The sequence below is a fragment of the Ranitomeya variabilis genome, chromosome 4, assembly GCF_051348905.1.
Source record: "Ranitomeya variabilis isolate aRanVar5 chromosome 4, aRanVar5.hap1, whole genome shotgun sequence".
Lineage (NCBI taxonomy): Eukaryota > Metazoa > Chordata > Amphibia > Anura > Dendrobatidae > Ranitomeya > Ranitomeya variabilis.
In genome coordinates, this window is record NC_135235.1 from 745,872,865 (window position 1) to 745,900,821 (window position 27,957).

The 27,957-nt window shown below is 44.3% G+C and overlaps 2 protein-coding genes across 2 annotated transcripts in view; one reads left to right on the forward strand and one right to left on the reverse strand.

The window, feature by feature from the left end:
* LOC143768074 (uncharacterized) overlaps positions 1-27,957 on the forward strand; it is an 804,664-nt gene that overhangs the window by 541,549 nt on the left and 235,158 nt on the right. The window lies entirely within an intron of this gene.
* Positions 1-27,957, reverse strand: part of LOC143768088 (uncharacterized) — a 157,613-nt gene that overhangs the window by 27,106 nt on the left and 102,550 nt on the right. Inside the window, exons 7-8 of the mRNA XM_077256780.1 lie at positions 20,764-21,706; positions 18,223-18,226 (exon numbers count right to left, since the gene is read on the reverse strand). Coding sequence (XP_077112895.1) covers positions 18,223-18,226; positions 20,764-21,706 — 947 coding nt within the window. The remainder of the gene's footprint in view (positions 1-18,222; positions 18,227-20,763; positions 21,707-27,957) is intronic.

A 27,957-nucleotide genomic window follows, 5' to 3' on the forward strand; every position in this document is an offset into this window, starting at 1 on the left:
CTACACCACCCAGGTGTTGTTCACTGTCTAGCAAGGTCCGGATTCCCCAGAAGATATCCCCAAGAACAGCGTTCACTGGTCAGAGCCAAAAGCTGTGCCCTGCGCTGGTCAAGTGTCCGAGGCCCGACTACGCCTGTCAAGATCTGACGCCCAGTCCTCTCCGCCTTGTGCCTGAGAGACTTCCGCCGATGGTCAAACCAAGAAGGCCCATGGGGATACTGTGACAGGAGAGGCACGCCTGCGATTGCGGAGGAACAGTTTGAGTGAGCAGGGCCATCACTTCCAGCTATCATCAACGGTACCGGAGTCAGCTGACATTAGGAGTAAAGGTTGGGAATGGGCTGGTTGGTACATGGGATGCTCAATGGGCTTTAATAGACTACATCAGGAAGAGACTTGCGGCCTAGCAAGAAAACTCGGTGACCCCCACTAGGGCCAGAGCTTTGAGTGAACTCACGGGGTGACTATCAAGACTAGGCACACCACCTATGTGAAAAGCACACTAACGTTAACTAGTGAAAGACTTTCTTGTTTATTCTAAAAGTTTAATATTCCCTCTACTGTAAAACTGCATAGCTACTAACACTAATTGTTTAAAAGTTACTGCTGTATATAAATAGCATTATGTCAACCCCTGGCTGTTTCCACCTTGTGATCTCTGCTCATTGCATCCAGACATCTGCATTACAATGTAATTTGATGTCATCAGAATCTCTCACCTCTCCAGTAAGCCGGAAGAGGATCTCTAGGGTGAGCTGTAATATCCTCTCCGCCGTCTTATCTCTGTCCATATCCATCCTTGAACGGTCAGGGCAGATTTTGTAGTAGATGTCAACGTAAAAGATAACATTTCTTAGGAACCTGAATGGAAAGAAGGTGAGATTATGTACAATAATACGAAATACTATGGGAAAAAAAACAACAAATTACTGGGTTGGTGCTGCTAGTTGAGAGCAATAAACTAAAAAGTAGAGTTCAGACTGTAAAACCATTACAGGCGCCTCTTCATGGTCTTCCCTTTCCCTCCATGCAGCGACACCCTGTTCCTCTCCCTCCATGCAGGGACGCCGGCATATTGACTGCCCCAGCCATGCAGCGTGGTCCCCGGCGTGTTCCCCGTTTCCTGGACTGTGTATGCGCACCGCACCTCCCAGTGCATGCTCCCGTGTTCTTATGGGGGCAGCTTTCGCGCATAGTAAAATGCCTCCAGCCAATAGCTGGGAAGCATATAGTTTAAGAGGGTGTCTGCAAGATGGTTCCCAGCCAATAGCTGGGAGGCATCTTGTTTAAAAGGCACCCTCCCCAATAGGGTGATGTCAAGCACTACAGTGAATCATTTAGTGAGTGAGGTGGCTTCCAAGTGAAGTTATGAGGTCCCCTGGTACTGATTGGGCCAGTGCCCTAAACCCGTAGTCCCTGGTCATTGTGCGGACAGTCCTGAATGCAAAGTTTCTGGTCCTTGTGCGAAAAGTCCTGAACCTTGTCTTTGTCGTAGTGCGGCCAGTTCCTGAATCAGTATCCGAGACCTGTGTGTCTGAATGTGTGATATCTGAGTGCCCTGTATATCCGGATTGTAACCGTTCTATAGAGGATCCATAGCATAATAGTCTGAATGGAGCCCTAGTCCTAAAAGTGACTGCGTACCTGACCCCTGGGGTCAGCAGCTGCAGTACCATGGACTGCCTAGGAGTGGTACCTGGTGGCTACCTGTAACCAAGCCTGACTCCACCATCACAAGCTCCTGGTATCCCACTCCACCCATCCTAGGTAAGCCCGGCACAGTGGGCCCACAGATCATGTGGCCACCTTCGTGCGTAACACAAACATCAAGTATCTTTCTAATTTCAGTTGGGATCACAAAAAAGGTTAAAAATGAATATAAAGTAAGTCTAAGAATAATACAATTCAATACACTGCCTATTGGTTTCTACTGGAAATCCAAAGAAAAGACAGAGGGACAAACTATGTATAGCCGCCACGGCAAACTTCTTGACTTACCCTTAACTGCACCCATTGCCAGACCCATTTACCATTTTTTCCTATCCTGGCCAGAGATGTCAGAAGGAGGCATGATGGCAGTCAGGGACATTCAGCAGACTGCTGGGACGACAGGACATAGACCCAAATCTGGGACTGTTCTGCTGTATTCGGGATGGTTGGGACCTATGGATTTATTCTTTGTTCATTCCTTCATAGTTGTAGCAGTCAGAACTTTTTCATTTTTATATAAGGTTCACTATATGAGGTCTTGTTTTACCAGTGAGATGAGCTGTAAGGTTTTCATTAAAGGCCATTGTGCCAAATACGTCTGTAAGACCATGTTCACACATAGCCGAAACGTTGCAGGTTTTCATTCACTTGTTTTATATGGATGTGGGAAGGAAGCCTCAGGTAAATGTTATTTTTTACTATTTTGTGTTGTAGGACGACCTGAATTAAATGTATAAATTATTCAATGTTTGAAAATTGTTAATTTTTTTTAAATTGTTGTCAAAACGTAAGATATTTCTTATAAAAACATATAAACCTAAATTTACCACTAACAAAATACAATGTTTCATGAAAAAAACAATCTAAAAAATCACTGAAATATGTGGAAACATTACAACATTTTTACCACATCATGTAAATTCATGTTAGAGTTGAACATTTAAGCTTGGGCACAAAAACTGCAATAAATCATTATTCTAATTGTTGTTATTTTATATTAAAAAAAATCTCTGACTTCTATTTCAACTCTAGAATGCAGATACATAGGAATACACTGGTATATAGGAATGTATCTCTATGTACCAGCACAAGAAGTTGTGTGTTTGATCACCAGGGCCCAGACGGGAAGAAAGGTGAAGAATGAGTTAATTACAGCGCAGAGCCGCACTCCAGAGAATAATATTAGAACACAGAAGTACCACAGGTTATCAAAAAATTTATTATATATCTCTATAAATCAAAATTAAATTTTATACCATTTCGGGTACTCTGTGCAGTATGTGTGATTATCATCACCACGTGGAGTAGGACAACCCAAGCACCCTGATCATGAACACACCAGAGATTAGTACCACACCAGGGAATAAGGTTAAAAATAAACTTTTATTCCATAATTATAGTAGCAACAATTAATTCATAAAAACATGTATCATATAAAATATAATATATTAGTGCGCACCACAGGACATATAAAGGTAGATAAATTACACCCAATATTTCATTAATAGATCCCACTACTACCATAGAAAATAATAAAACTGTGTATGTCACAAATATATAAACTACTTAATATAAAGTGCAACGTGTTGGAAAAGAAAAAGAAATAATTTTTTGTTATTAGATTGCACATATGCTATGCATATGAACAGCAATCAGTAGCCCAGCTGAAAAAAGTGCTATGTGCCAAATAATTTATGTAAGCTACAAAGGTGCTTGCAAGCTCACACAACCATGAGCTTGAAGAAGATAATGAAGATGACCAGCAATCATAAATCAAGCTGAAGAAAAGTGCTATGTGCCAAATAATAAATACACTCCAAAAGGTGCTTACACTCACACAAAAATGAGCGTGAAAAAAAATATATATAGTGTGACAACCGTGCACAGAGGGGACCTAAAGAAATAATATATTGGTCAATACCTATAATGGCTGGGTCCTGTGGTAGCGCACCCCGACGCGCGTTTCGGACAATTTCCTTCGTCAGGGGACAGTTTTATTATTTTCTATGGTAGTAGTGGGATCTATTAATGAAATATATGGTGTAATTTATCTACCTTTATATGTCCTGTGGTGCGCACTAATATATTATATTTTATATGATACATATTTTTATGAATTAATTGTTGCTACTATAATTATGGAATAAAAGTTTATTTTTAACCTTATTCCCTGGTGTGGTACTAATCTCTGGTGTGTTCATGATCAGGGTGCTTGGGTTGTCCTACTCCAGAGAATAATGGAGCCTCCAGCACCGACCTCCACCCGCAGAGCCGCACTCCACATAGAGAATAATGGAGCCTCCAGCACCGACCTCCACCCGCAGAGCCGCACTCCACATAGAGAATAATGGAGCCTCCAGCACCGACCTCCACCCGCAGAGCCGCACTCCACATAGAGAATAATGGGGCCTCCAGCACCGACCTCCACCCGCAGAGCCGCACTCCACATAGAGACTAATGGAGCCTCCAGCACCGACCTCCACCCGCAGAGCCGCACTCCACATAGAGAATAATGGAGCCTCCAGCACCGACCTCCACCCGCAGAGCCGCACTCCACATAGAGAATAATGGAGCCTCCAGCACCGACCTCCACCCGCAGAGCCGCACTCCACATAGAGAATAATGGAGCCTCCAGCACCGACCTCCACCCGCAGAGCCGCACTCCACATAGAGAATAATGGAGCCTCCAGCACCGACCTCCACCCGCAGAGCCTCACTCCACATAAAGAATAATGGAGCCTCCAGCACCGACCTCCACTCACAGAGCCGCACTCCACATAGAGAATAATGGAGCCTCCAGCACCGACCTCCACCCGCAGAGCCTCACTCCACATAGAGAATAATGGAGCCTCCAGCACCGACCTCCACTCACAGAGCCGCACTCCACATAGAGAATAATGGAGGCTCCAGCACCGACCTCCACCCGCAGAGCCGCACTCCACATAGAGAATAATGGGGCCTCCAGCACCGACCTCCACCCGCAGAGCCGCACTCCACATAGAGAATAATGGAGCCTCCAGCACCGACCTCCACCCGCAGAGCCGCACTCCACATAGAGAATAATGGAGCCTCCAGCACCGACCTCCACCCGCAGAGCCGCACTCCACATAGAGAATAATGGAGCCTCCAAGACCGACCTCCACCCGCAGAGCCGCACTCCACATAGAGAATAATGGGGCCTCCAGCACCGACCTCCACCCGCACTCCACAGAGAATAATGGGGCCTCCAGCACCGACCTCCACCCGCAGAGCCGCACTCCACATAGAGAATAATGGAGCCTCCAGCACCGACCTCCACCCGCAGAGCCGCACTCCACATAGAGAATAATGGAGCCTCCAGCACCGACCTCCACCCGCAGAGCCGCACTCCACATAGAGAATAATGGAACCTCCAGCACCGACCTCCACCCGCAGAGCCGCACTCTACATAGAGAATGGAGTCTCCACCCGCAGAGCCGCACTCCACATAGAGAATAATGGAGCCTCCAGCACCGACCTCCACCCGCAGAGCCGCACTCCACATAGAGAATAATGGAGCCTCCAGCACCGACCTCCACCCGCAGAGCCGCACTCCACATAGAGAATAATGGAGCCTCCAGCACCGACCTCCACCCGCAGAGCCGCACTCCACATAGAGAATAATGGGGCCTCCAGCACCGACCTCCACCCGCAGAGCCGCACTCCACATAGAGAATAATGGGGCCTCCAGCACCGACCTCCACCAGCAGAGCCGCACTCCACATAGAGAATAATGGAGCCTCCAGCACCGACCTCCACATGGTTGAGCCTAGACTGTATGGGCTCCTTCCAGGTCATGACTGCACTAACCCCCAAATCCCACTAAATAGCCCCAAATATCAGGCTCCTGCAAACAAAAGTCTAAGAAAACATCAACCCGTTAATTAATAAACTCTCCTGTTTCTCACTGACCTCCTCCCTGCTGCTCACCTACTCCGGCATCAGACGCTCAGAGAAATGTATAATGGCAACTTCTCTTCCTGACTTTGCTAAGGCAGAACACGCCCCCGGAAATGACGTCACACCTGGAAGGAGCCCATACAGTCCAGCATTTACTCCACATATACGGCTGCTCTGTGTGCACAGGACCTGTGATGAGGTCACAGGAGGGGAGGAGTCAGGGGTCACATGATCAGGGGCCTCAGTGTATGCAGGACTCTGCTGTGCTGGTTGTCATGGTGCTGGATGAGGGGAAGTTTCTGTGTGGGGTCAGGAGGGGTTTACAGTGTGGATGTAGCAGAGCCGTGTGTGTACGAGGTGTACGGAGCGGAGCCGCATGTGTATGAAGTGTACAGAGCGGAGCCGTGTGTGTGCAAGGTGTACGGAGCGGAGCCGTGTGTGTACGGGGCGGAGCCGTGTGTATGAGGTGTATGGAGCAGAGCCGTGTGTACGGGATGGCCCATTCACTTTTCTTGGGTCGCTATCTGGGCGTGGACAAAACTCAAGAACGGGATATGAGATTGTTCTGTTGGCCTGGATGTCACCAGGAAATCTTAAAGCATTGCCGGTCCTGTCCCATCTGCCAGGTATCTGCACCCTCCCTCACTTTTGAAGTCCCCTCGTACCATTACCCATCATACAGGTGCCATTTGAGCAAATTGCCATGGACTTGCTATGTCCCCTGGTTAAGTCTGCTAGTGGGCATCAATACATGTTGGTCATCCTTGACTATGCTACGCGGTAACCTGAAGTAGTTCCCCTGAGAAACTTCTCTGTGAAAAGTATAGCCTGCAAGTTGGTACACGTTTTTCCACTGACAGGATTATAGAGGGAGATCCTGACCGACCAAGGAACACTATGAGTAAGGTGATGAGGGAACTGTGTAAGGTCCTGCTAATTACACAACTGAAGACATCCATGTACCATCCTCAGATAGATGGCCTGGTGGAAAGGTTCTATAAAACATTGAAGAATATGCTTAAGAAGGTCATAGAGAAGGACGGTTGAGACTGGGACTGTCTCCTGCCTCATCTGTTGCTTTCTATCCAGGAGGTTCCACAAACCTCTACTGGATTTTCTCTGTTTGTACTTCTGTATGGCTAACATCCGCAGGGTCTCCTTGATATAGCAAAGGAAACCTGGGAAGCCAAAATCACCCCCCCACCGGAGCTTCATCGAGCACATCACCCAGACGCAGGAGAGGATTGTGAAGGTGATGCTCATCGTAAAAGAACATCTCCTGTAGAGACTCAATCCAGTGCCTACAACTGGTCAGCCAGGGTGAGGAAGTTCATCTCTGGGGATCGAGTCTTCATACTAATTCCCACAGTGGAAAGTAAGTTCTTGGCCAAATGGCAAAGCCCCTATAAGGTGGTGGAGACTCCTGGTGAAGTGAACTACAACATTGTCTACATCTGCATGTAAATACTGCTATTCACCAAGTAAAATTTTGGTTGTTTTTTACGAATCTTGTGTTTCCTGGATTAATAGCTGCCCTGGTTCCAGAAGAGGGATTCCTGGACTCAGATGGAGAAGAGGCCTGCAGTCCTAAAGTAAGTGTGATGCACCTCAAACACAGCAGCATACTGGGACATGAGATGTCTGTAGGATGCCGAAGCGAGTGGGAGCAGAAGCTTTCCCATGACTACCTGGCTTGGGCATCTTACATGGTAATGCCGATGACCTCTCTAGAGTCCCGTGTCTGTAATAGAAGGTGCAGGTAAGAAGGCCTCCTGTGTGTTATCTGCAGACTGAGCTGTATACTGGATGCTCTCCAGCCTGTGTGTCCTGGACTGCCTTTAAACTGCCATTGTTGGAACTGTTTGCTTCACCTGCACTGAAAGGCCGTTTATTTTCCTGTGCTTGTCGCTCGTTTATGAAGCACCAATAAACCAGCATGGACATTTAAATGGAAACGCTTCCTGTGTTGCCACGCACCCAAGTAAGTAGCATTCCCACCATGACCGCTGCATCAGACGTGAGTTATGTGCAGGTGCCATCTTTCCTTCTGGTATTTTTAAAGATGGCAGCCACTGTTTTAAGTTGGTGACACCTTTTTCTATGCGCCCATTCTGCATATCTGAGGGATTTGGTAATGCAGTGGGCTCCTGCGCTCAGCCCGGCAGGAGAACCCTCTGTTGTTTACAAGTGTTTTGTCTCTAGCAGCATTTCCTGTGTTCCCCTATGACTTTTAGGCATGGTTCACACCAGCATATAAAAATCATCCATTTTTCATCCAGAAAAAATCTGTTGTGCATTTGTTTTACTTCACCAGTTACTAACGTTTACAAGATCAGTTTCCTAGGTTGATATAGGCAATGTATCCATAATAAAAAGAAGCAAGTAAGGACGGTTTGTATGAGATTTGTTAGGATCTATGAGGCAGACAGAGATCTCCTGCCTCTTGAGCATATTTTAAATTAAAGGGGTGTTACCAGTGTGACACATGTAATGACTGACAGTCTGCTCTCTTTGTCCACATGTCTCACATTGGTGACTACCCCTTTAATTTAAAATAAACTCCAGAGACAGATTCTCTGGGAGATCTCGGTCCCGCCCTTAGATCTAAGCAGCTCATTAACATATTAAGGAAAACGTGGATTTCTCTGGAGTAAAACATCGGATTATATATTAAGGTTCAATTTTATTCAATTTTCTATGACCTACATACCCATATAGAAAGTTGAGGAAGCTTTATCCTGACAGTTTCCCTTTAAAGCCAACACATGTCTGAATAATATTAGGCTCGGAGCAATGATGGATCACTTACAGGTGTGTAACATTAGACGCTGTTTATTTGCATAGCAGTATACCAGATGATAGTGACTTTGCTTCTGTAAAGGTGGAGAAGTCGTCCAAACACCCTCTCTGAAGACTTCATATATTATATTGCTGTTCTGTGCCTTCTGTCATGTGACTTTACATGCTCTGTGTTCTGCAGCAGTAGTTAGCCCAGGACAGAGTTAGCAGTCAGTGCCAGCCCTGGTAGGGAGGCGATACATGGGCACATAGGAAACCAGTTCCTGATTGTTAAGCAGTTGCTGGAGATGTAAGAAGCATTGCTGGTTATGTGAAGGCCACAAGCGAGAGAGTGTGTTTAGCCACAAAACTTCTAAGGATGGCAAATTCCAGTTCCATAACAACGTCTACACTAACTGATTTCTCAACGTCCGGAGTTCAGAGATTAAAGGAGTAATAAGGTCCCTTTCACTATCAGTGAGTACCGGCTGTAGCATAAACCGCCGAGAGAGACGTAATTCCTCTAGGCAGCTAGAAGGAGTGGGCTACATAAGGCATCTTGTGAACTGGTCCTTGTGGTTTAGAGAAGTCCTATTCTGACGAGGAAGGAATGTGAGGAACCTATTGCAGTGCAGGATAACATAGTAACATAACAGTTAGCAAGGCTGAAAAAAGACATTTGTCCATCCAGTTCAGCCTATACTCCATCAGAATAAATCCCCAGATCTATCTCCTTCTAAAGAACCTAATAACTGTAATATACAATATTGTTACGCTCCAGGAAGACATCCAGGCCTCTCTTAAACCCCTTGACTGAGTTCGCCATCACCACCTCGACAGGCAATGAATTCCTGATTCTCACTGCCCTAACAGTAAAGAATCCTCTTTTAGGCTGTGTTCACATGTTGCAGATTATTCGCGTTTTTTTCGCGTTTTTTCCCTATAAAAACGCTATAAATCCGCGAATAATCTGCTTATATTATGCATCTTATAATTTTTAATGAATTCTGCACTTTTTGTACACATGATGCTTTTTTTCCGCGTTAAAAACGCATCACGGTAAAAAACGCAGCATGTTCATTAATTTTGCGGTTTTTTTGCGGATTTCCCACTTAAAATGCATTGGGAAATGTCCGGAAAAAAACGCATCAAAACCGCGGCAAAAACGCGCAAAAAACGCATGCAGTTTTCTTGCAGAGTTCTTGCAGAAAATTTCAGGTTTTCCTCAGGAATTTTCTGCAAGAATTCCTGAACGTGTGCACTTAGCCTTATGTTGGTGGAAAAACCTTCTCTCCTCCAGACGCAGAGAATGCCCCTTGTGACAGTCACCTTCCTTGGTATAATCAGATCCTTGGAGAGATATTTGTATTGTCCCCTTATATACTTATACAAGGTTGTTAGATTACCCCTCAGTTGTCTGTTTTCTAGACTAAATAATCCTGATTTTGCTAATCTCTCTGGGTATTGTAGTAAAGAAGGTGGGGACAGTGCTAGAAAACTTGAGAAGTACTCTGTCACTCTTGAGTTGTAGATAGACTATTGAAATGCTGCATTTAACTGTCGCAAAGATGGAGCAGAAGAAATCTACTAGAAGTATTGTGCCTGCTATCGTCTGTTAAAGTGTTAATAGCTTCTGATATCACTGATTCATAATTTATTTTCAAGGCCCCAATACCCAGGAGGAGGGGGCGAGACAGACAACACAGAAGGGACACTTTTTTTAATGGCTCTGTGGAACGCATTAGAGACACAGAAAGACTGGGGAAGTTTTAGGCTGTGTGCACACGTTGCTTTTTTTCGTGTTTTTCTGCTATAAAAATGCATACATTATGCATCCCATCATTTAGAATGCATTTTACAATTTTTGTGCATATGATGCGTTTTTTTCCGCTAAAAAAACGCATCGCGGTAAAAAACACAGCATGTTCATTAATTTTGCGGATTTTTCACGTTTTTCACACTATTTAATGCATTGGGAAGCTCCACAAAAAAAGCGTCAAAAACACGAAAAAAAACACATGCGGATTTCTTGCAGAAAATGTCCGGTTTTACTCAGGAAATTTCTGCAAGAAATCCTGAACGTGTGCACATAGCCTTAGTCTAAAGGCAACTGGATTGACTACCTCCAGAATCTCCCAATAAAGTTGGGACATAACTTCGCAGATGGGACTTTCCACTTAAAATTTTTGGAAGATGCCCAAACCTTATTGCTTACCTTGAAGAAGGGATCTGCCAAACATTTCCTATCAGCCTTTTGTTTTTGACGAAGTTGAGCCACCCCAATATTCCTTTGAATTTCCCTCCAGACATCCCTAAGTATCTGTAGGGCCACCTCTACTCCAGGACAACCAGACATCATCCTGGAGAATTCACCAAAATGGGGATGAAAACCATAATTGCAACAAAAAGGTAAAGTTCCAGTGGACTGATTGACCCAACTGTTAAAAACGAACTCGGCAAGAGGTAAAAATGAAGACCAGTCCTCCTGCTGAGCCGCAACAAAACATCTTAAAATCTGTTCCAATGATTGATTTGTCCTCTCCGTTTGACTGTTGGTTTCATTGTGGTACGAAGAGGAGAATGACAAATCAATCCCCAATTTTTTTACAAAACGCTCTCCAGAATTTGTGGACAAATTGCACCCCTCTGTCAGATACAATGTTCAGAGGGATTCCATGCTATCTTACCACATGACTAATAAACTGCCTGGAATGCGTTTCAGCATTAGGTAACCCTGATAATGGAACAAGGTGAGTGTCACGATGTGACCGAAGCGGTGTGACACAACCTAACCATAGGTCGGTAACCAACAGCACAGCAAACAAGGGAACACCGGGGACACAATTACAATGGTGGGCCCTGCGATAGGGAATGGGGAGATGGACACCTCCTGCACTCTCCTAAGGATGTTGTCATGATCCGGGTCGGAGTTTGCCATGTTTCTCCTGCTGAGGTCTGGTCATGGTGGGGTTAACTATTCCTGCCTCTTTTTGACTTGGGAGTGGCTATTTCTTGGTGCTCTTGCTGGCAGCTTGTCAGTGATAGTTTTGGGCTTGCTGGGACTGCTACCTGTGAAACCCGTGTTCCTTTTGCCTCTGACCTCCCTTACCTGTACCTGACCTGTCTCCTGTACCCGACCTAGTTTGACTCTGGTTTGTATCCCCTCCGTTTGTGGCTAAAACTCTGACTTTGTCTCCTGTTTCCCGTCTTTGTTACCAAACATCTGTCTGGCTTTTTGACCTTTTGGCTTACTCTGACTCCGTTCTCTGTTTCACGTCTCTGGTACCTTTGCTCCTGGCTGTTTCGGACCCTCGGCTTGTATTTTGACCACGAGTTCTGTTTTCCCCTTTAAACTATACGCTTACCGATTGTTACGGACTTGGCTTGTTTTGACCACTCTCTGTCGCCACCTGGTGGCGCAGTACAGCGTGCACTGGGCTGCGGTGTGGCAAGTGACGACTTTTTCTGTCACCCACTCTCCTTCGTGGAGTCTGCACATACCTGCATTGCTGCAGTGTGACATTTGTGCCCTGATCTCCCTGACATCCCTATACAGGTTTTTTCAACCTGTCACCGAGCAGAATACCTAAACCCTTGCTTGCCCTGCACCTATCCCTAAGCAGGGAATTGGCAAGTGAGGACACTGGTCCCACCACTGCACTAAAACAACACAAAGGGAAGGTATGACAGACAAGGTAAAGGAAAAACAACACTTAGCTCACTGCTGCAAAGCACAGCAGGAATGAAATACCAGACTCGGCTGACAAACAACTGCTCCCAGCAAGCTCCTTTTCCCAGCTTGGTCGCTGCAGAATGAACTAACACCGACAGTCAGCTTATGCATCAGGTGACCTCTTGAAGGATGGTGGGAGTTGTCACCAACCACATCAGACTAGGCAGCAATGTAATTACACCAGCGACCACCAGTGGGGGGGAGGGAAACTGCATTAACCCCCGATGACCTGAAAGGAAAAAAGTTTTATTTTAAGGAAACCAGATTTGCCACAGATCCAAACATGGATCGTGACAGTGAGGTTGTTTACTGAATCGGTCAACCACCACCCAAAAAACAGTCTGCCGTTCATACAAAGGCAAATCAGTAATGAAATCCATGGAAAATGAGTTCACGATCTTTCTGGAATCTGCAGTAGAACCAATCCCCTGGCCGGCCGATCATGACAGACTTTAGCGTTTGTGCAAGTTTCACAAGCAGATACAAAAAGAGTCTAACAATAGTGTGGTGAAATATGAGTGTGTATATATATATATATGTGCAGTGACCTTATGTATAGGTATTGTGTGACTAGGAACATCTGTCCTGAAGGCTGCAGGTTCGCACCCAGGGGTTAATATGTATTTTCCTGGGACAAGTAGAATTCTGTCTTCAATCTCCCCAGGGGGTCCTGCTGGAAGCCAAGAAAGGTAACATTTGACACCTCCTAGCTCGTGGAAGAGATATGTTAATTACGGCCTGATAGTATCTCTGGGAGAGCTTTTGCACAAAGGATCTCAAGAGAAAATAATATATTCATAGGGGCGTGGCCATGGTCCAATCAAAAACCAAGCAATTATGATATTAACCTAAGGGGCTGGTCTAGGAACCTGACCTCCAGACCAAAGATATAAATTAGACCTGTATACAGAGAAACATGTTCAAATAATGGGAGCGGCCGAGCTGGTGTGATCCAATCTACATTCATCCTACCCTCAAGGAGCAGAAAGCAGACTACCAAGTTAGATGATTTCTGTAAGTTTTCTCCTGTTATTTTATACTGTTTTGCATAAGTTGTATGTCTTTTTATTACCATATTTTTATAACTTTTTCTTACTGTAAGCACTGAACCTTTTTTGTATTAAAGTATAAAACTTTAACAAGTTGAACCTTGAATGTTCTAAAAGAATCCATAGCCTATGTGTGCGCCTTATGAGTGGTAGACATTATTATTAATATTTCCGGGACTCATCGCCCGTGTATTCGGTGAGTGGTGGAAGCGTGTATGTGGCTTGGGTCGATGTGTGATTTATCCTCCTATTACAGCATAGGACAGAGGTTGAATGCTGGACTGAGAGTGGGGAGATAGATTAACTCTTGCAGGCACAACCCAAGGCACGTGCTGAGAGCGGGCACGTGACGAATTAGTGACACCACGGAGTAGGGATCCGTGACAATGGGTGGCAGAGCGGTGGGATAGAATTATTTCTATTAGAGCATTAGTGCATGGTTTAAGCAATTATTCCCTGTACTAAAGAATTGGTATCCTTGCGAGGAGTGCACCAGTTCTACAAGGTTCAACTCAGTGCTTACTTAGACATACTTGCAAACAGTTTCCCTTCCCCGTTTTTCTTTTCTATCTTTTATTTGGCAAACGCTGTTCATCGATTTTACAGCCCAGTACAAGAAGCAGAGCGAAGAGGCTCTGACCAGCCTCTGTGATCAGAGAGGAATAGAGACGGCCGACAGATCCAGGGAGCTGCGGATACGTGCCTTGGTTGAGTAGGACATAGAGCAAAGTGCTGGAACATCTGGGCAAGGAGAGAGTTCACCTCAGAGAGACCCAGCAATGCCAGCTCTTGCACCGGAGATACCTGATGGAAATGCCAGTGCTCAGGAGCCTATGGACTGTACTTTACAAATGGACTTACAATGGCTGGTAACAAGTGATCCCAATCTGCGCATGCAGCTTATTCTACAGTACCGACAGGCTGCAGAACGCCAGGCTGAGAGAGAGGCTGCAGAACGTCGGAAGGACAGAGCTTTCCAGCTTCAGATGGCTCAGAGAGGGGTATCAGTCCTCAGCTAACCCCCTTAGATACTTTCCTACAGGGGTTTGAAAAAACCTGCAGGCAATGCCATCTACCCCGTGAGCAGTGGGTGCAGTATCTAACCCCAGGGTTGAGAGGCAAAGCCCTGGAAGTTTTTGCTGGCCTCCCACCAGAGCTAGATGGGAACTATGAGGCCATAAAAGAGGCCCTGATCAGGACATACAACCTAACACCAGAAGTGTATCGGAGGAAGTTCCGGAACCTACAACGTGGATCAACTGACAGCTATGCAGATGTTGTGAGGACCTTGATCCACCAATGGATCAGGGGGCTTTCTGTTAACAGTTTTGAAGACATAACGGATCTTATGGTCAAGGATCAATTTCTTCACACGTGCCCTGTTATGGACCTGGTGGTTAGGTGCACCCGGAACGACCTTATAGTTAATCTCAGAATCGGGACAAGCTCTGGGGAAATGGGAACTCTGCTGACCGCAAACCCTACTCCTATCACACACACTAGAACTAGCCGTGGATCGTGCCTAACTCTGCCTAGACGCCTCTTCACAGCCTAAGAGCTAACTACCCCTAAAGATAGGAAATAAAGCCTCACCTTGCCTCAGAGAAATTCCCCAAAGGAAAAGGCAGCCCCCCACAAGTATTGACTGTGAGTTAAGAGGAAATTACAAACACAGGAATGAAATAGGTTTTAGCAAAGGAGGCCAGTCTAACTAAACAGATTGAGGATAGATTGAGGATTGAAAGGGATCTTTGCGGTCAACACAAAAAAACTACAAAATACCACGCAGAGTGTGCAAAAAGACCCCCGCACCGACTCACGGTGCGGTGGTGCCACTCTGCACCCCCAGAGCTTCCAGCTAGCAAAGCAATATCATGATAGCAAGCTGGACTAGAAAATAGCAAGTACAAAATGAACAGCAAATGAATTAGCAGGACTTAGCTTCTGCTGGAGTAGACAGGTCATCTGCAAGATCCAAGAGAGAACTGAACCAATACTAAGACATCGACAGCTGGCATGAACTAACGATCTGAGTGGAGTTAAATACAGCAGCCAGTCTAGCAACAAACGAGGACAGCTGAGAAGGGACCTCAAGCACTAGTAGCTCCACTCACAGCCACCAGAGGGAGTCCACAGACAGAACTCGCCGAAGTACCATTCATGACCACAGGAGGGAGTTCGAGAACGGAATTCACAACAGTGCCCCACGGATGTACGACGATTTGTGTGTGTGATCGGGAGCCACAAACTGCGGATCAGGCTGCAAAGATTACGGACTGCTATGTGGCTAACAGGATGCCTGAGGTGCGGAAGCCATCAGGATTCAGCTGGAAGGGAGGTAAGCCTCCATGTCCCAATGCACAGGACTGTAAATATGTGGCAGCTGTGACCCGGAGAGTCAGGCTGCGGCTCAGACTTAGGCCCAGAGATTAGAGGATGAGTCTCAGACAGAGCTGCCAGGACAGGAGGCCCATACTGTGGTCCCAGAGCCTCCACACATGGCAGACCCACCAAGGTCCCTGATAACAGCCATTGAAGACTCAGCTTCAGACCAGGGACTGGCAGTCACACTAGGCCAGGGCCTGCAAGCTGACAGTCAGAGCTTCCAGGAGGCCCTGCGGACAGATGTCAGTCTGGAAGAGCTCAGATGTCTTGCAGACCAACCCCCTGCTGCTTCTGGCAAAGAGAGAGCATATTGGGACCAGGGCAGACTGTATACAAAGACTATCCCCACAGATACTACAGAATCTTGGGATTATGAAAGGCGGCTGATCGTCCCTTATCCATTTAGGGAACAGTTATTGAGAATTGCCCATGAAATTCCTTTGGCCGGACATATTGGAATACAAAAGACTAAAGCTCGCCTGACACATAACTTCTATTGGCCCAAGATGGGGACAGATATTGCCAATTACTGTCGATCATGTGTAGTTTGTCAGAGAGTTGGAAAGTCCGGGAATATACAGAAAGCTCCATTGATTCCACTGCCTGTGATCGATTATCCTTTCCAGCGAGTGGCTGTGGATATCATAGGGCCATTTGCAATCACTAGCAGCTCTGGCAAAAAGTACATCCTCACAGTGGTGGGCTATGCTACATGATACCCAGAAGCTGTGGCACTGTCCTCCATCCAAGTAGACAAAGTGGCAGATGCTTTACTGACTGTGTTCTCTCGTGTGAGTTTCCCAAGACAAATGTTAACCGATCAGGGAACCCAGTTCATGTCCGAGCTAATGGAAAGCCTCTGTGAAAGAATACAATTACAGCATTTTGTGGCCAGCGCCTATCATCCCCCTAGCCAATGGACTCTGCGAGCGTTTTAATGGAACATTAAAGCAAATGCTCAAAATGCTGGTGGAGACTGAAGGGAGAGACTGGGAGCGGTACCTCCCCCATCTGTTGTTTGCCTACAGAGAGGTACCCCAGGCGTCTACAGGATTCTCTCCTTTTGAACTGCTTTATGGGAGGAGTGTCAGGGGGCCACTTGATTGGATTAAGGACTGTTGGGAGGACGACCCAAGAACTACTGGAGTCTCAGTGGTCGAATATGTACTGCAGCTCAGAGAGAGAATGCAAAAACTGAGCAACCTGGCCCATGACAACGTGACGCAGGCCCAAATCAACCAGAAGGTCTGGTACGACCGTAATGCCAGACTGAGGGCCTATGAGGAGGGACAGAAGGTTTGGGTATTGGTCCCTATGTTACAGAATAAATTGCAGGCCGCATGGGAGGGACCATACACTGTACACAAGCAGATAAATGATGTTAATTATTTGGCGACACTAGATGAGCATGCAAAGCATCAGAAAGTATTTCATGTGAATATGCTGAAGGCTCATCATGCCAGGGAGACCTGTGTCCTACCTGGCTGTAACCTGCCTGAAGAGGGGGAGGCTGATCTGTTAGTAGATGTGGGGGCTGAGACTCAGTACATGGAATCTCTGGAGTCAGAAGAGTTTAACCCTGAGCTATCCCACAGGCAGAGGTCTGAGCTGATGGGGGCGCTCAGTGAGTTCACGGAAGTCTTCACAGGGCAGCCTGGGAGGACACACTTAGCAGCTCACCATGTGGACACCGGTACTAATCCCCCAGTACGGCAGTCTGCATACCGTGAGTTCTTCTATATGGTTTTAATGTGTTTTTCTACTTATAGATATGTATAGGTTGCCGGTGTTATGGGATAGATGTGATGGAAACTGGAACTGGTCTGTAAGGGAGAAAGGATTCCTGAATTTTTGCCAGGAACATAGAGGTTCTACATGCGGTGTTGGCTCTTCTGCTATAAAGCACAGCCTTCAGGAAACAACGGACTATATCTTTGATTGGATCGTTTATGTTTGGTCTAAATTTTGGCACTGATTATTAGTCACATACTGTACTGTTTAGTTAAAATATTTTATATGATTATTTGGTATATTGCCAAGTGTGAATACATATGTATTTATTATTTTCTTACATGTGCATGCAAGTGCACATGGTGTCCTTTGAATACGGACAATAGCAATAAGTTTTTAGATTTTACTATTGACATTATTAATGGGTCATCTGGGTATATTCTTTGTGCATCCCACGTCATTTACCCATGTTTTCATAATTCATTCTTTTTCCGTTTTCACACACTATTCTTTTCTTTTGCGGTCATTTCATTTTTTATTTCAATTTCTTCCACTATTACTTTTTCACAGGCATTACACTATTTTATTCCTTATTTTTCTCTTATTATTTTTACCCAAATATACACCTTTCAATCCGAGATAATGGTTAGTGGGCTTAACCACCCCTTCTTTTATGGTCTGACTAGAGTCTATTCACTTCAGATTATACAAATAGCCATTTTTCATACCATTAGTCCTCCGGTTTTACGGCGTAATTCCACATTTTCCCTCTTTCCAGGTCTAGTGCGCATACCTGGAATCGGCCCAGTCTGGGTCTTCCTGATGCGTTCCACAGGAGTGGCAGGCTGTCCCTGTTGCTAAACAGCAGTGGATGGCGTGCGCTCCAGTAGGGAAGGAGGAAGTACCTACTTTTAACACAGTCCTGTCTTCACGCATACGCCGGTCACGACCCGGCACTTTTACTATGCGACGCTCCTTATTGGCAGTCAGCTGAAATTTATACTCACGCCGGATCTAGGTAAGGCCACGTCTCCTGACAAAGAAGTTGCGAAACGCGCGTAGCAGCGGCAGGCCTGGGGAATCCTAACCTACTAGATGTTATTGTAAGTGTTTCTCTATCGCCCTTTATGTTGCCACTTTATTAGATTGTGACTTGTTTACACGCCGGGTTGCCCGATTCTGGGCTCTAATTTTATTCCTGTTAGGAGACTATAGGATTAATACTCGCGTACACGTATTCAATTTTGGTACGGTCCAGCACTTTATTCAGAGTCTTTTTTCAGTGTCAGACACTAGCATGTTTTCTCTTTGTCAATATTGAGTACAAATTGAATTGCCCATACGGGATCATACAATTTTGACCCCTCGTGGTGTAAAGGGGCAAATCAGATAGGACACATATTCATGTGCTCCTTGTGGCTAATTAGTCACTTTAGATGGCGACTTTGTACTAAATTAACTTTGGACTCCCCTTTTCTTGCCTGCTTAGTGAGTGTGCTCTGTTCTCTGTATTTTAATCTAGTGGTGCATTATTTTTTGTAATAAAATACAGCATGGTTTTTTGTATCTAAAAATACTCATTGACCCTTCTTGCCTTAGGGTAATCATTGAATATATATATATATATATATATATATATATATATATATATATATATATATATATATATATATATATATATTTTTATGCCGTTCAGCATGTAGTAAAATTGATAAGACAGTTTTATTCTTCGGGTCAGTACGATTACAGCGATATCTCATTTATATTTTTTTATGTTTTAGTGGTTTTACCCAATAAAATCTATTTTATACAAAAAAGAATCGCTTTATTATGGAGCTATAACTTATATTTTTCTGCTGACGGACCCGTATGGCGGCGTGCTTTTTGCTAGACAAGATGACGTTTTCAGCTTAACAATTTTTATATAGATTGCTTTTGTTTATCGCATATTTTTCCACCTTTTCTTCAGCAATATGATAACGCATAGTTTTTTGCCTTGATATTTTTTTTTGTTTGTTTTTACGGTGTTCACTGAAGGGGACAGTGGGACAGTTTTATAGGGACTAGTGGGACAGTCAGGTCGTTCCAGAAGCGGCGATACCAAATATGTGTACTTTTTATTTTATTTTAAACATAAACAAATGTATTTATTGGATTAATATTTTTTTCTTTTTTTTTGTTCTTTATTTTATGATTTAAAAAAAATATTTTTACAATTTATTAACTTTTTTTTTAACTCTTTTACATTGTCCCCGGATGGGACATCAACTGTATAATGACAGATCGCTGATCTAGCTGATCTCTGCGCCATATCTATGTAGCGGTTTGCGGGAACACAGCTTCTGCGGCGCCGTGTATATTCAGAGCAAGTTGGGAAGTGGTTAAACGATGCTGTCTACAAATGAACAATGAGCCAAGCTGTGCCCTTTCAAATACCTGTCTTTTCCTACACAGACAACAGGAGATATTCCTTCTAGTACAGACCATTTGCTAACCCCACTCTAAAGGTATCGTCACATTTAGCGACGCTGCAGCGATCTAGACAACAATGCCGATCGCTGCAGCGTCGCTGTGTGGTCACTGGAGAGCTGTCACACAGACAGCTCTCCAGCGACCAACGATGCCGAAGTCCCCGGGTAACCAGGGTAAACATCGGGTTACTAAGCGCAGGGCCACGCTTAGTAACCCGATATTTACCCTGGTTACCAGTGTAAATGTAAAAAAAAAAAAACCACTACATACTTACATTCCGATGTCTGTCGTGTCCTCCGGCGTTCTGCTTCCCTGCACTGTAAGCGCCGGCCGTAAAGCAGAGCGGTGCTTACAGTGGCGCTGACACAGTGCAGGGAAGCAGAACGCCGGGGGACGCGACAGACATCGGTATGTAAGTATGCAGTGTTTGGGTTTTTTTACATTTACACTGGTAACCAGGGTAAATATCGGGTTACTAAGCGCGGCCCTGCGCTTAGTAACCCGATGTTTACCCTGGTTACCAGTGAAGACATCGCTGAATCGGCGTTACAAACGCCGATTCAGCGATGTCTGCGGGAGATCCAGCGACGAAATAAGGTGCTGGCCTTCTAGCTCCGACCAACGAAGTCACAGCAGGATCCTGATCGCTGCTGCGTGTCAAACACAAGGATATCGCTATCCAGGACGCTGCAACGTCACGGATCGCTAGCAATATCGTTGTTAAGTTGTTCAGTGTGAAGGTACCTTAAGCTGAGAATCCAGGAGCTAAGGTGCCAGGATTGACACCTACCTCCAGCAAAAGCCCCTTTGTGCTTACAATATTGGCATATCCAGTTTCACCCTTTTGTCAACTAAATGTAACTCTACTGCCTGATTGATTTCCCTTATTGATTATTTATTTCCTTCCCACTCTACATGAGTTTTTAGATGATGAAGGAGATATGATTCCCAAGAATAACATTTCCACATAAAAAAAATAGTTTCTACCCTGTATGAGTTCTTTGATGATTAACAAGATTTGAACTTGCACTAAAACATTTCCCACATTCTGGACATGAATATGGCTTCTCTCCTGTGTGAATTCTTTGATGTACAAGAAGATCTGGTTTCTGAGAAAAACGTTTCCCACATTCTGGACATGGATATGGTTTCTCCCCTGTGTGATATCTTTGGTGTCTAAGAAGAAATGATTTGTAGTTAAAACTTTTCCCGCATTCTTGACATAAATGTGGCTTCACCCCTGTGTGAGTTTTCTGATGTATATGGAAATGTGATTTCCGGTTAAAAGATTTCCCACATTCTGAACATGAAAATAGCTTTTCCTCTGTGTGAATTTGATGATGCGTAAGGAAATGTGATTTCTGTTTGAAACATCTCCCACATTCTGGACATGAATATGGCTTCTCTCCTGTGTGAATTCTTTGATGTTTAAGAAGATCTGATCTCTGCATAAAACATTTCCCACATTCTGAACATGAATACGGCTTCTCCCCTGTGTGACTTCTGTAATGTGTAAGCAAATTTGACTTACGGCTAAAACATTTCCCACATTCTGAACATGAAAATGGCTTTTCTCCTGTGTGAATTCTCTCATGTACAAGCAATTTAGATTTCTGTTTAAAACATTTCCCACATTCTGAACATGAAAATGGCTTTTCTCCTGTGTGAATTCTCTCATGTATAAGCAATTTAGATTTATGTATAAAATATTTCCCACATTCTGTACAGGAAAATGGTTTCTTCTCTGTGGGAATTATTTGATGTTCAACATAACTTTTTCCGCTTTCATTTTGCTTAACAGTCGGTGATGAATCCAAATAACTGACTGATTGGAAAGGCTCCGATGACTGGTTTTTACTCTGAAGGGCTGGAGGTAGAGCTGGAATAATGGCATGCTTTTCATAGGTATTCGGTTTGACACCACATTCATCTGCCAAGAATAAAGCTGATTTTATTATTTTTTAATATCAATGCCTTATATTTTATATAATTTCTAGATACATAATTCTATACAACTCAAAAGTATAATGACACTATGACCTAAGACAGTGGTGAGCCACCTGTTCACATATCCCATGGTACTGAACCTCTAAAGTACAATCGACAAACATAATACACAAATGTAGAAAATTTTGAAGCAATAAAGGGAGGATTAAAAGTAAACTTTATTATGTTACAATCGATAGCAACAGATAAAAATATACACCATAAAAACATGTAAGATTCTTAAAGGGGTATTCCCAGCTCTGATCATCTATCCCAATATGTAGTAGGTGTAATAATAATATGTCCAATTAAAATGTAGTATAATTCTTCTGACTCGCTGTGTTGCTCACCCCATGTGCAGGGCATTGCATTAACTTAGGAGTCCATGGTTACTACCACTCATATAGTGACTGTTAGTTGCTAGTGGTCATACCCATGGATGTCTAAGCTACTGCAATGCCCTGGACATGGGTTACGTGACAGAGAATCAGGAAAACTATACCATATTTCTAATTGGAGGTATTTTCTATTATTAATACACATACTATATTTTGGGATAGGATTTTGGAAATGGGAGTACCCCCCTTAAGGCCTCCTTCACATGTCAGTGTCTCCGGTATGTGGTGACCATTTTCATATGTACTGGAGACACTTAAACACGTAGACCCATTCAAGTGAATGGATCTGCGCACATGTCAGTGTGTTTCCACGGACTGTGTGTCTGTGGGCAAGGCACGCTGACAAACTGTTTTTTAGCAGCAGCCCGGGCCACAAAACATTTAGCACATGTGCACACTGATGACACACAGATAACATCCGTGTGTCATCAGTGTGACCCATACCGGCACCTGGGAATCAGCGGTACTGTTCGTGCTGATCCCGGACTCCGGGTGTTGAAGACAGCTCACATCATTATACCCTGCTCTGCCTGTGATCAGCGTGAACAGGGGACATTGTTGAGAGTTGCATTCGGCTCCCGCTGTCTACATAGAGTAAAATTAAGTATAAAATAAAAAAAATCACATTATACTCACCTTAACACCTAATCCAATGAAGCCTTTGTCCTCTGTAAAGTAAAAAATGAAGAAACAACAATATCACCTCACCTGTCCAAAGTTGAAAGAATCCAAAGTGTCCCACGCTGTAATCCATCTGTGTGACATTTGCTCATCAGCATGAGTGGTGATGCGAGGCGACCACTCACGTTGAAAAACTGGATTCTTTCAACTTTGGACAGGTGAGAGATATTGTTGTCTCTTATTTTTGTTTGTTTACAGGGGACAATGGCTTCATGGGATTAGGTGTTAAGGGCTTGTACCCATTACCGTGAAACAAAAAGGTTCCGATTTCGGTCAAGAAAAGTAGGACTAGTGTCATGCAAGTGCCATGCGATTTTCATGCGCGTACAATCCGATTTTTCACACTTCGCATCGAATTGACATACGAATGCCATGTGATTGCTATCCGATAGCAATATGATTTTAACATGACCTTTGACAGAGTAATTTTCTGTCATTTACACATATCTTCCACAGAAATATATATATATATATATATATATATATATATATATATATATATATATATATATATATATATATTATACACACACACGCGCACACACATACATATATAGATAGATTGATTGATGACAAGCCGGCAATTCATCAGCGACGTACAGTAAAATCACAGCAGGACCCGACATAATAGAACAGAGAGAATAGATAGATTACATACAGTATATACACATAGAATAGATCGATATAAAGATGTCAGTCACATATATAAGTAGTACAATGCGTTTGAAGTTTACTGTACATGTATTTAATTAAATGATTATTTTTCTGAAAAAATTGCATGGGCTTAATTTTCATAACCAGGAGAGGGAAAGTTGACAGTTGTGGCCTGATGTTTGTAACCTGGGGAGGGGGTAAAACCCATAGAGTTTCCCAGGCTATTAATATCACCTCTCAGTTGTATACTTAGCCTTTACTGTTTATTGTAATGGGGGACCCCTCCAAAAAATGACGTAGGGTAACTCTATAATTAACCTCTTAACCCCGGAGGTATTTTCATTTTTGAGTTGTCGTTTTTCGCTCCCCTTCTTCCTAGAGCCATAACTTTTTTATTTTTACCATGTCGTGTACTAGAAAATGGGAAAAAAATTCCAGGTGCAGTGAAATTGCAAAAATAGTGCAATCCCACACTTGTTTTCTGTTTGGCTTTTTTACTAGGTTTACTAAATGATAAAACTGACCTGCCATTATGATTATCCAGGTCATTACGAGTTCATAGACACCAAAGAGATCTAGGTTTTTTTTAAAATCTAAAAATAGAATTATTCTTACCGTTAATTCGGTTTCTAGTAACCCACCACGACAGCACACCTGGAGGATGTTACCCCTTTCCTAATAGGGACAGGAAATGACCAAGAGGTTAAATAACCCCTCCCTCATCCTCCCCCTCAGTGTTATTATAAAGGACCACAGGAGAAGGAATGCTTCAAATTAAATTTATTCTTTCCAGAACGTATATTAAGCAAAGGGAGGGATTACTCCTGCTGTCGTGGTGGGTTACTAGAAACCGAATTAACGGTAAGAATAATTCTATTTTCTCTAGTAACCCCCCACGACAGCACACCTGGAGCAGTACCCAAGAGTAATATTTAGGGAGGGACTATAGCTCTAAGGACTTTTTCTCCGAAGGCTAAGTCTTCTTTTGACATCAGGTCGAGCCTGTAATGTCTGGAAAACGTGTGGACCGAAGACCACGTAGCAGCTCTGCATATTTGCTCAATGGAAGCACTGGCTTTCTCGGCCCAGGACACAGCTGTTTCCCTAGAAGAATGAGCTGTGAATTTTTCTGGCAGTGGGAGGCCTTGAATCTGATAAGCCTCGAAAATTGCTCTCTTGATCCAATTCGCAATTTTAGATTTCGAAGTCTTCTTCCCCTTATTCTGGCCAAGAAGATGAATAAACAGATTCTGATCCTTTCTAATCTTCTCTGAAGCTTGAAGATAATAAAGTACCATTCTCCGAACATCCACAGTATGAAACTGTTCCTCTTCTTCATTCTTTGCTTCCTGATAAAAGGAGGGGAGAATTATCTCCTGCGACTTGTGGAAATCAGAGACGACCTTTGGGAGAAAGGATGGATCCAATCGCAGGATAAGCCTGTCCTGTAGAATCTTCATGTAGGGCTCATTGATTGACAGGGCTTGTAGTTCACCAACTCTTCTGGCTGTAGTTATAGCTACCAGAAAGGTGGTCTCCCAGGCGAGTCTATCCATACTTATTGATGACAAGGGCTCAAAGGGTGGAAGTGTAAGTCCCTTTAGGACTATATTGAGGTCCCAGGATGGGACTATATTTATGGGTCTTGGAGATATGCGGGATGCTGCCGTCATAAATCTTCTTATCCATCTATGGTCGGCTAAGGATTGGTCAAAATCCGAGCTCAGGGCTGCCACCTGTACCTTGAGGGTGCTGGGTCTAAGACCTTTTTCCAGCCCATCCTGTAAAAAATCCAGGATCCTGGATAGGTTTGGCCTGCCTGGGTTAGGCCGTTCAGGAGCACTCCATGTGATGAAGGTCTTCCAAATCTTTTGGCAGATTGAATTGGTTACTGCCTTTGGGCTTTTTTGTAACGTTTTAATGACATTCTTCGATAGCCCCTTGGCCTTTAGAATTGAGAATTCAGAAGCCAAGCATTCAGGTGTAATCTCTCGGGATCTGGATGGGGTATTGGCCCTTGGTAAAGAAGGTCTCTGACCGGAGGGAGTGCTATCGGTCCATCTATTTTTAGGCTGATGAGAGTCCCGAACCAGCTTCTTTTGGGCCAAAATGGAGCCACCATGATTACCTTGACCTTCTCTGCTCTTATCTTCTGTAGGACCTTTCGTAGAATTGGTAATGGAGGAAATGCATACGCCAGTGTAAATGTCCATGGCTGGACCAATGCGTCCACACCTAGCCCCGGATTGGTTGGATCTAGCAAAAATAACTGGTTCACTTTTGTGTTTTGACCGTTTGCAAATAGGTCTACTTCTGGCTGTCCCCGCCTTCTGGCCAGTATCTGAAAGACTTCCGGGTCTAGGCTCCATTCCCCTGGATGGATCTTTGTCCTGCTCAGGAAGTCGGCCTGTATATTTATTTCTCCTCTAAGGCTGGTTTCACACTTGCGTTTTGATCTGCAGTGTTTTAAAAAAAAAACGCAGGTGGTGAAAAAACGCATGTAAACGCATGCAAATGCTGCGTTTTTTAGACGCATGCGTTTTTGCATGCTGTAAAAAAAACGTGGCGTTTTGCCGCGTTTACATGCGTTTTTCCTGCGTTTGCCAATCATCAAAATCAACAAGAAAACCCACTGTAAATAGAAATAGCTAGGGTTAGGGTTAGGGTTAGGATCCCTAGGGTTAGGCCTAACCCTAACCGTACCCCTAACCCTACCCCTAACCCTAGGGATCCAAACCCTAACCCTAACCCTACCCCTAACCCTAGGGATCCTTACCCTACCCCTAACCCTAGGGATCCTAACCCTACCCCTAACCCTACCCCTAGGGATCCTAACCCTACCCCTAACCCTAGGGATCCTAACCCTACCCCTAACCCTAGGGATCCTAACCCTACCCCTAGGGATCCTAACCCTACCCCTAGCTATTTCTATTTATAGTGGGTTAGGGGTAGGGTTAGGATCCCTAGGGTAAGGGGTAGGGTTAGGGGTAGGGTTAGGATCCCTAGGGTTAGGGGTGAGGTTAGGGGTAGGGTTAGGGTTTGAATCCCTTTATCACCTTGATGGTGGGGGGTGGCTTTTCTGTTTTTTTTCTATAAAAACGCATGTGTTTTTAACGCAAACAAACGCATGTGCTTAAAAACGCATGCGTTTACATAGACAGCAATACGTTTTTTTGCCGCAAAAAAACGCATGCGTTTTTGCGGCAAAAAAAACGCCTCTAGAAATTACTACATGTTGCATTTCTGCAATCAAACGCAAGCAGAGAAAAAAACGCATGCGTCGACAAACGCGGCAAAACGCATGCACAAAAAACGCATGCGTTTTTAATGTTAAACATAGGGAAAAAAAGCATGCTTTTTTTGGGTAAAAACGCTGCAGATCAAAACGCAAGTGTGAAACCAGCCTTATATGTAGGGCAGATAGAGAGAGAACATGTTCTTTGGCCCACGAAAATATTCTGGCTGATATTGCTTTTAGATCGTGTCTTGTGCTTCCCTGATGGCGAAGGTGGGCAACTGTTGTTACGTTGTCCGAGTATATCTTTATGTGGGAATTCTGAACAAGAGCTACTGCTGCTTTGAGGACCTCCTCTACCGCCTTTAGTTCTCTGAAGTTAGAGGATCGTTGGCTTATTTCAATTGGCCAGTGCCCCTGGAATATATGTTGATCTACCGTAGCTCCCCAACCTTTGCTGCTGGCATCTACTGTTATAGTCACCGCTGGTGTCCTGAAACCAGGGAACTCCTCTGACTAAGTTCTCCTTTTGTAACCACCATGTCAACGAGGACTTTACGTGCGGTGGTATTTGGATGTTTTTGTCTAGAGAATCTGGGGATCCATCCCAGATTGACAGAATATGAGTCTGGAGTATTCTGGTGTGGGCTTGTGCCCATGCCACCATCTGGATGCATGATGTCATGGTCACGAGAACCGACATGGCCCATCTCAGAGATACTCTCTTCTTGTCCCGCAACATTCTTATCTTTGATGTGAGCAGGGTCCGTTTTTGCTCGGGTAAAAAAGATGTTTGGTTGTGAGAGTCTAACAGGACTCCTAAGAAGATCTTTGTTGTTGATGGAACCATATTTGATTTTTTGGGGTTTACCACCCAACCTAGAGACGACAAGACCTGGACTGTTGTTTGAAGATGTTCCTGTAGCATTGGAACTGTGGGAGCTACTACCAGGAGGTCGTCGAGGTACGGGATTATGCATATATGTCGACCTCTGATGTAGGCCATTAACTCGGACATGATCTTTGTAAAGATCCTTGGGGCTGAAGATAGACCAAACGGGAGGACATTGAATTGAAAGTGGTCTATCTCTTTTCCTCTGGCGACTGGGAACCTTAGAAACTTCCGATAAGTTGGATGAATTGGGATGTGATAATATGCACCCTGTAGATCTATAGTCGCCATGAAGAAATCTGGTCCTATTAAGGGCACTGTCGATCTGACGGATC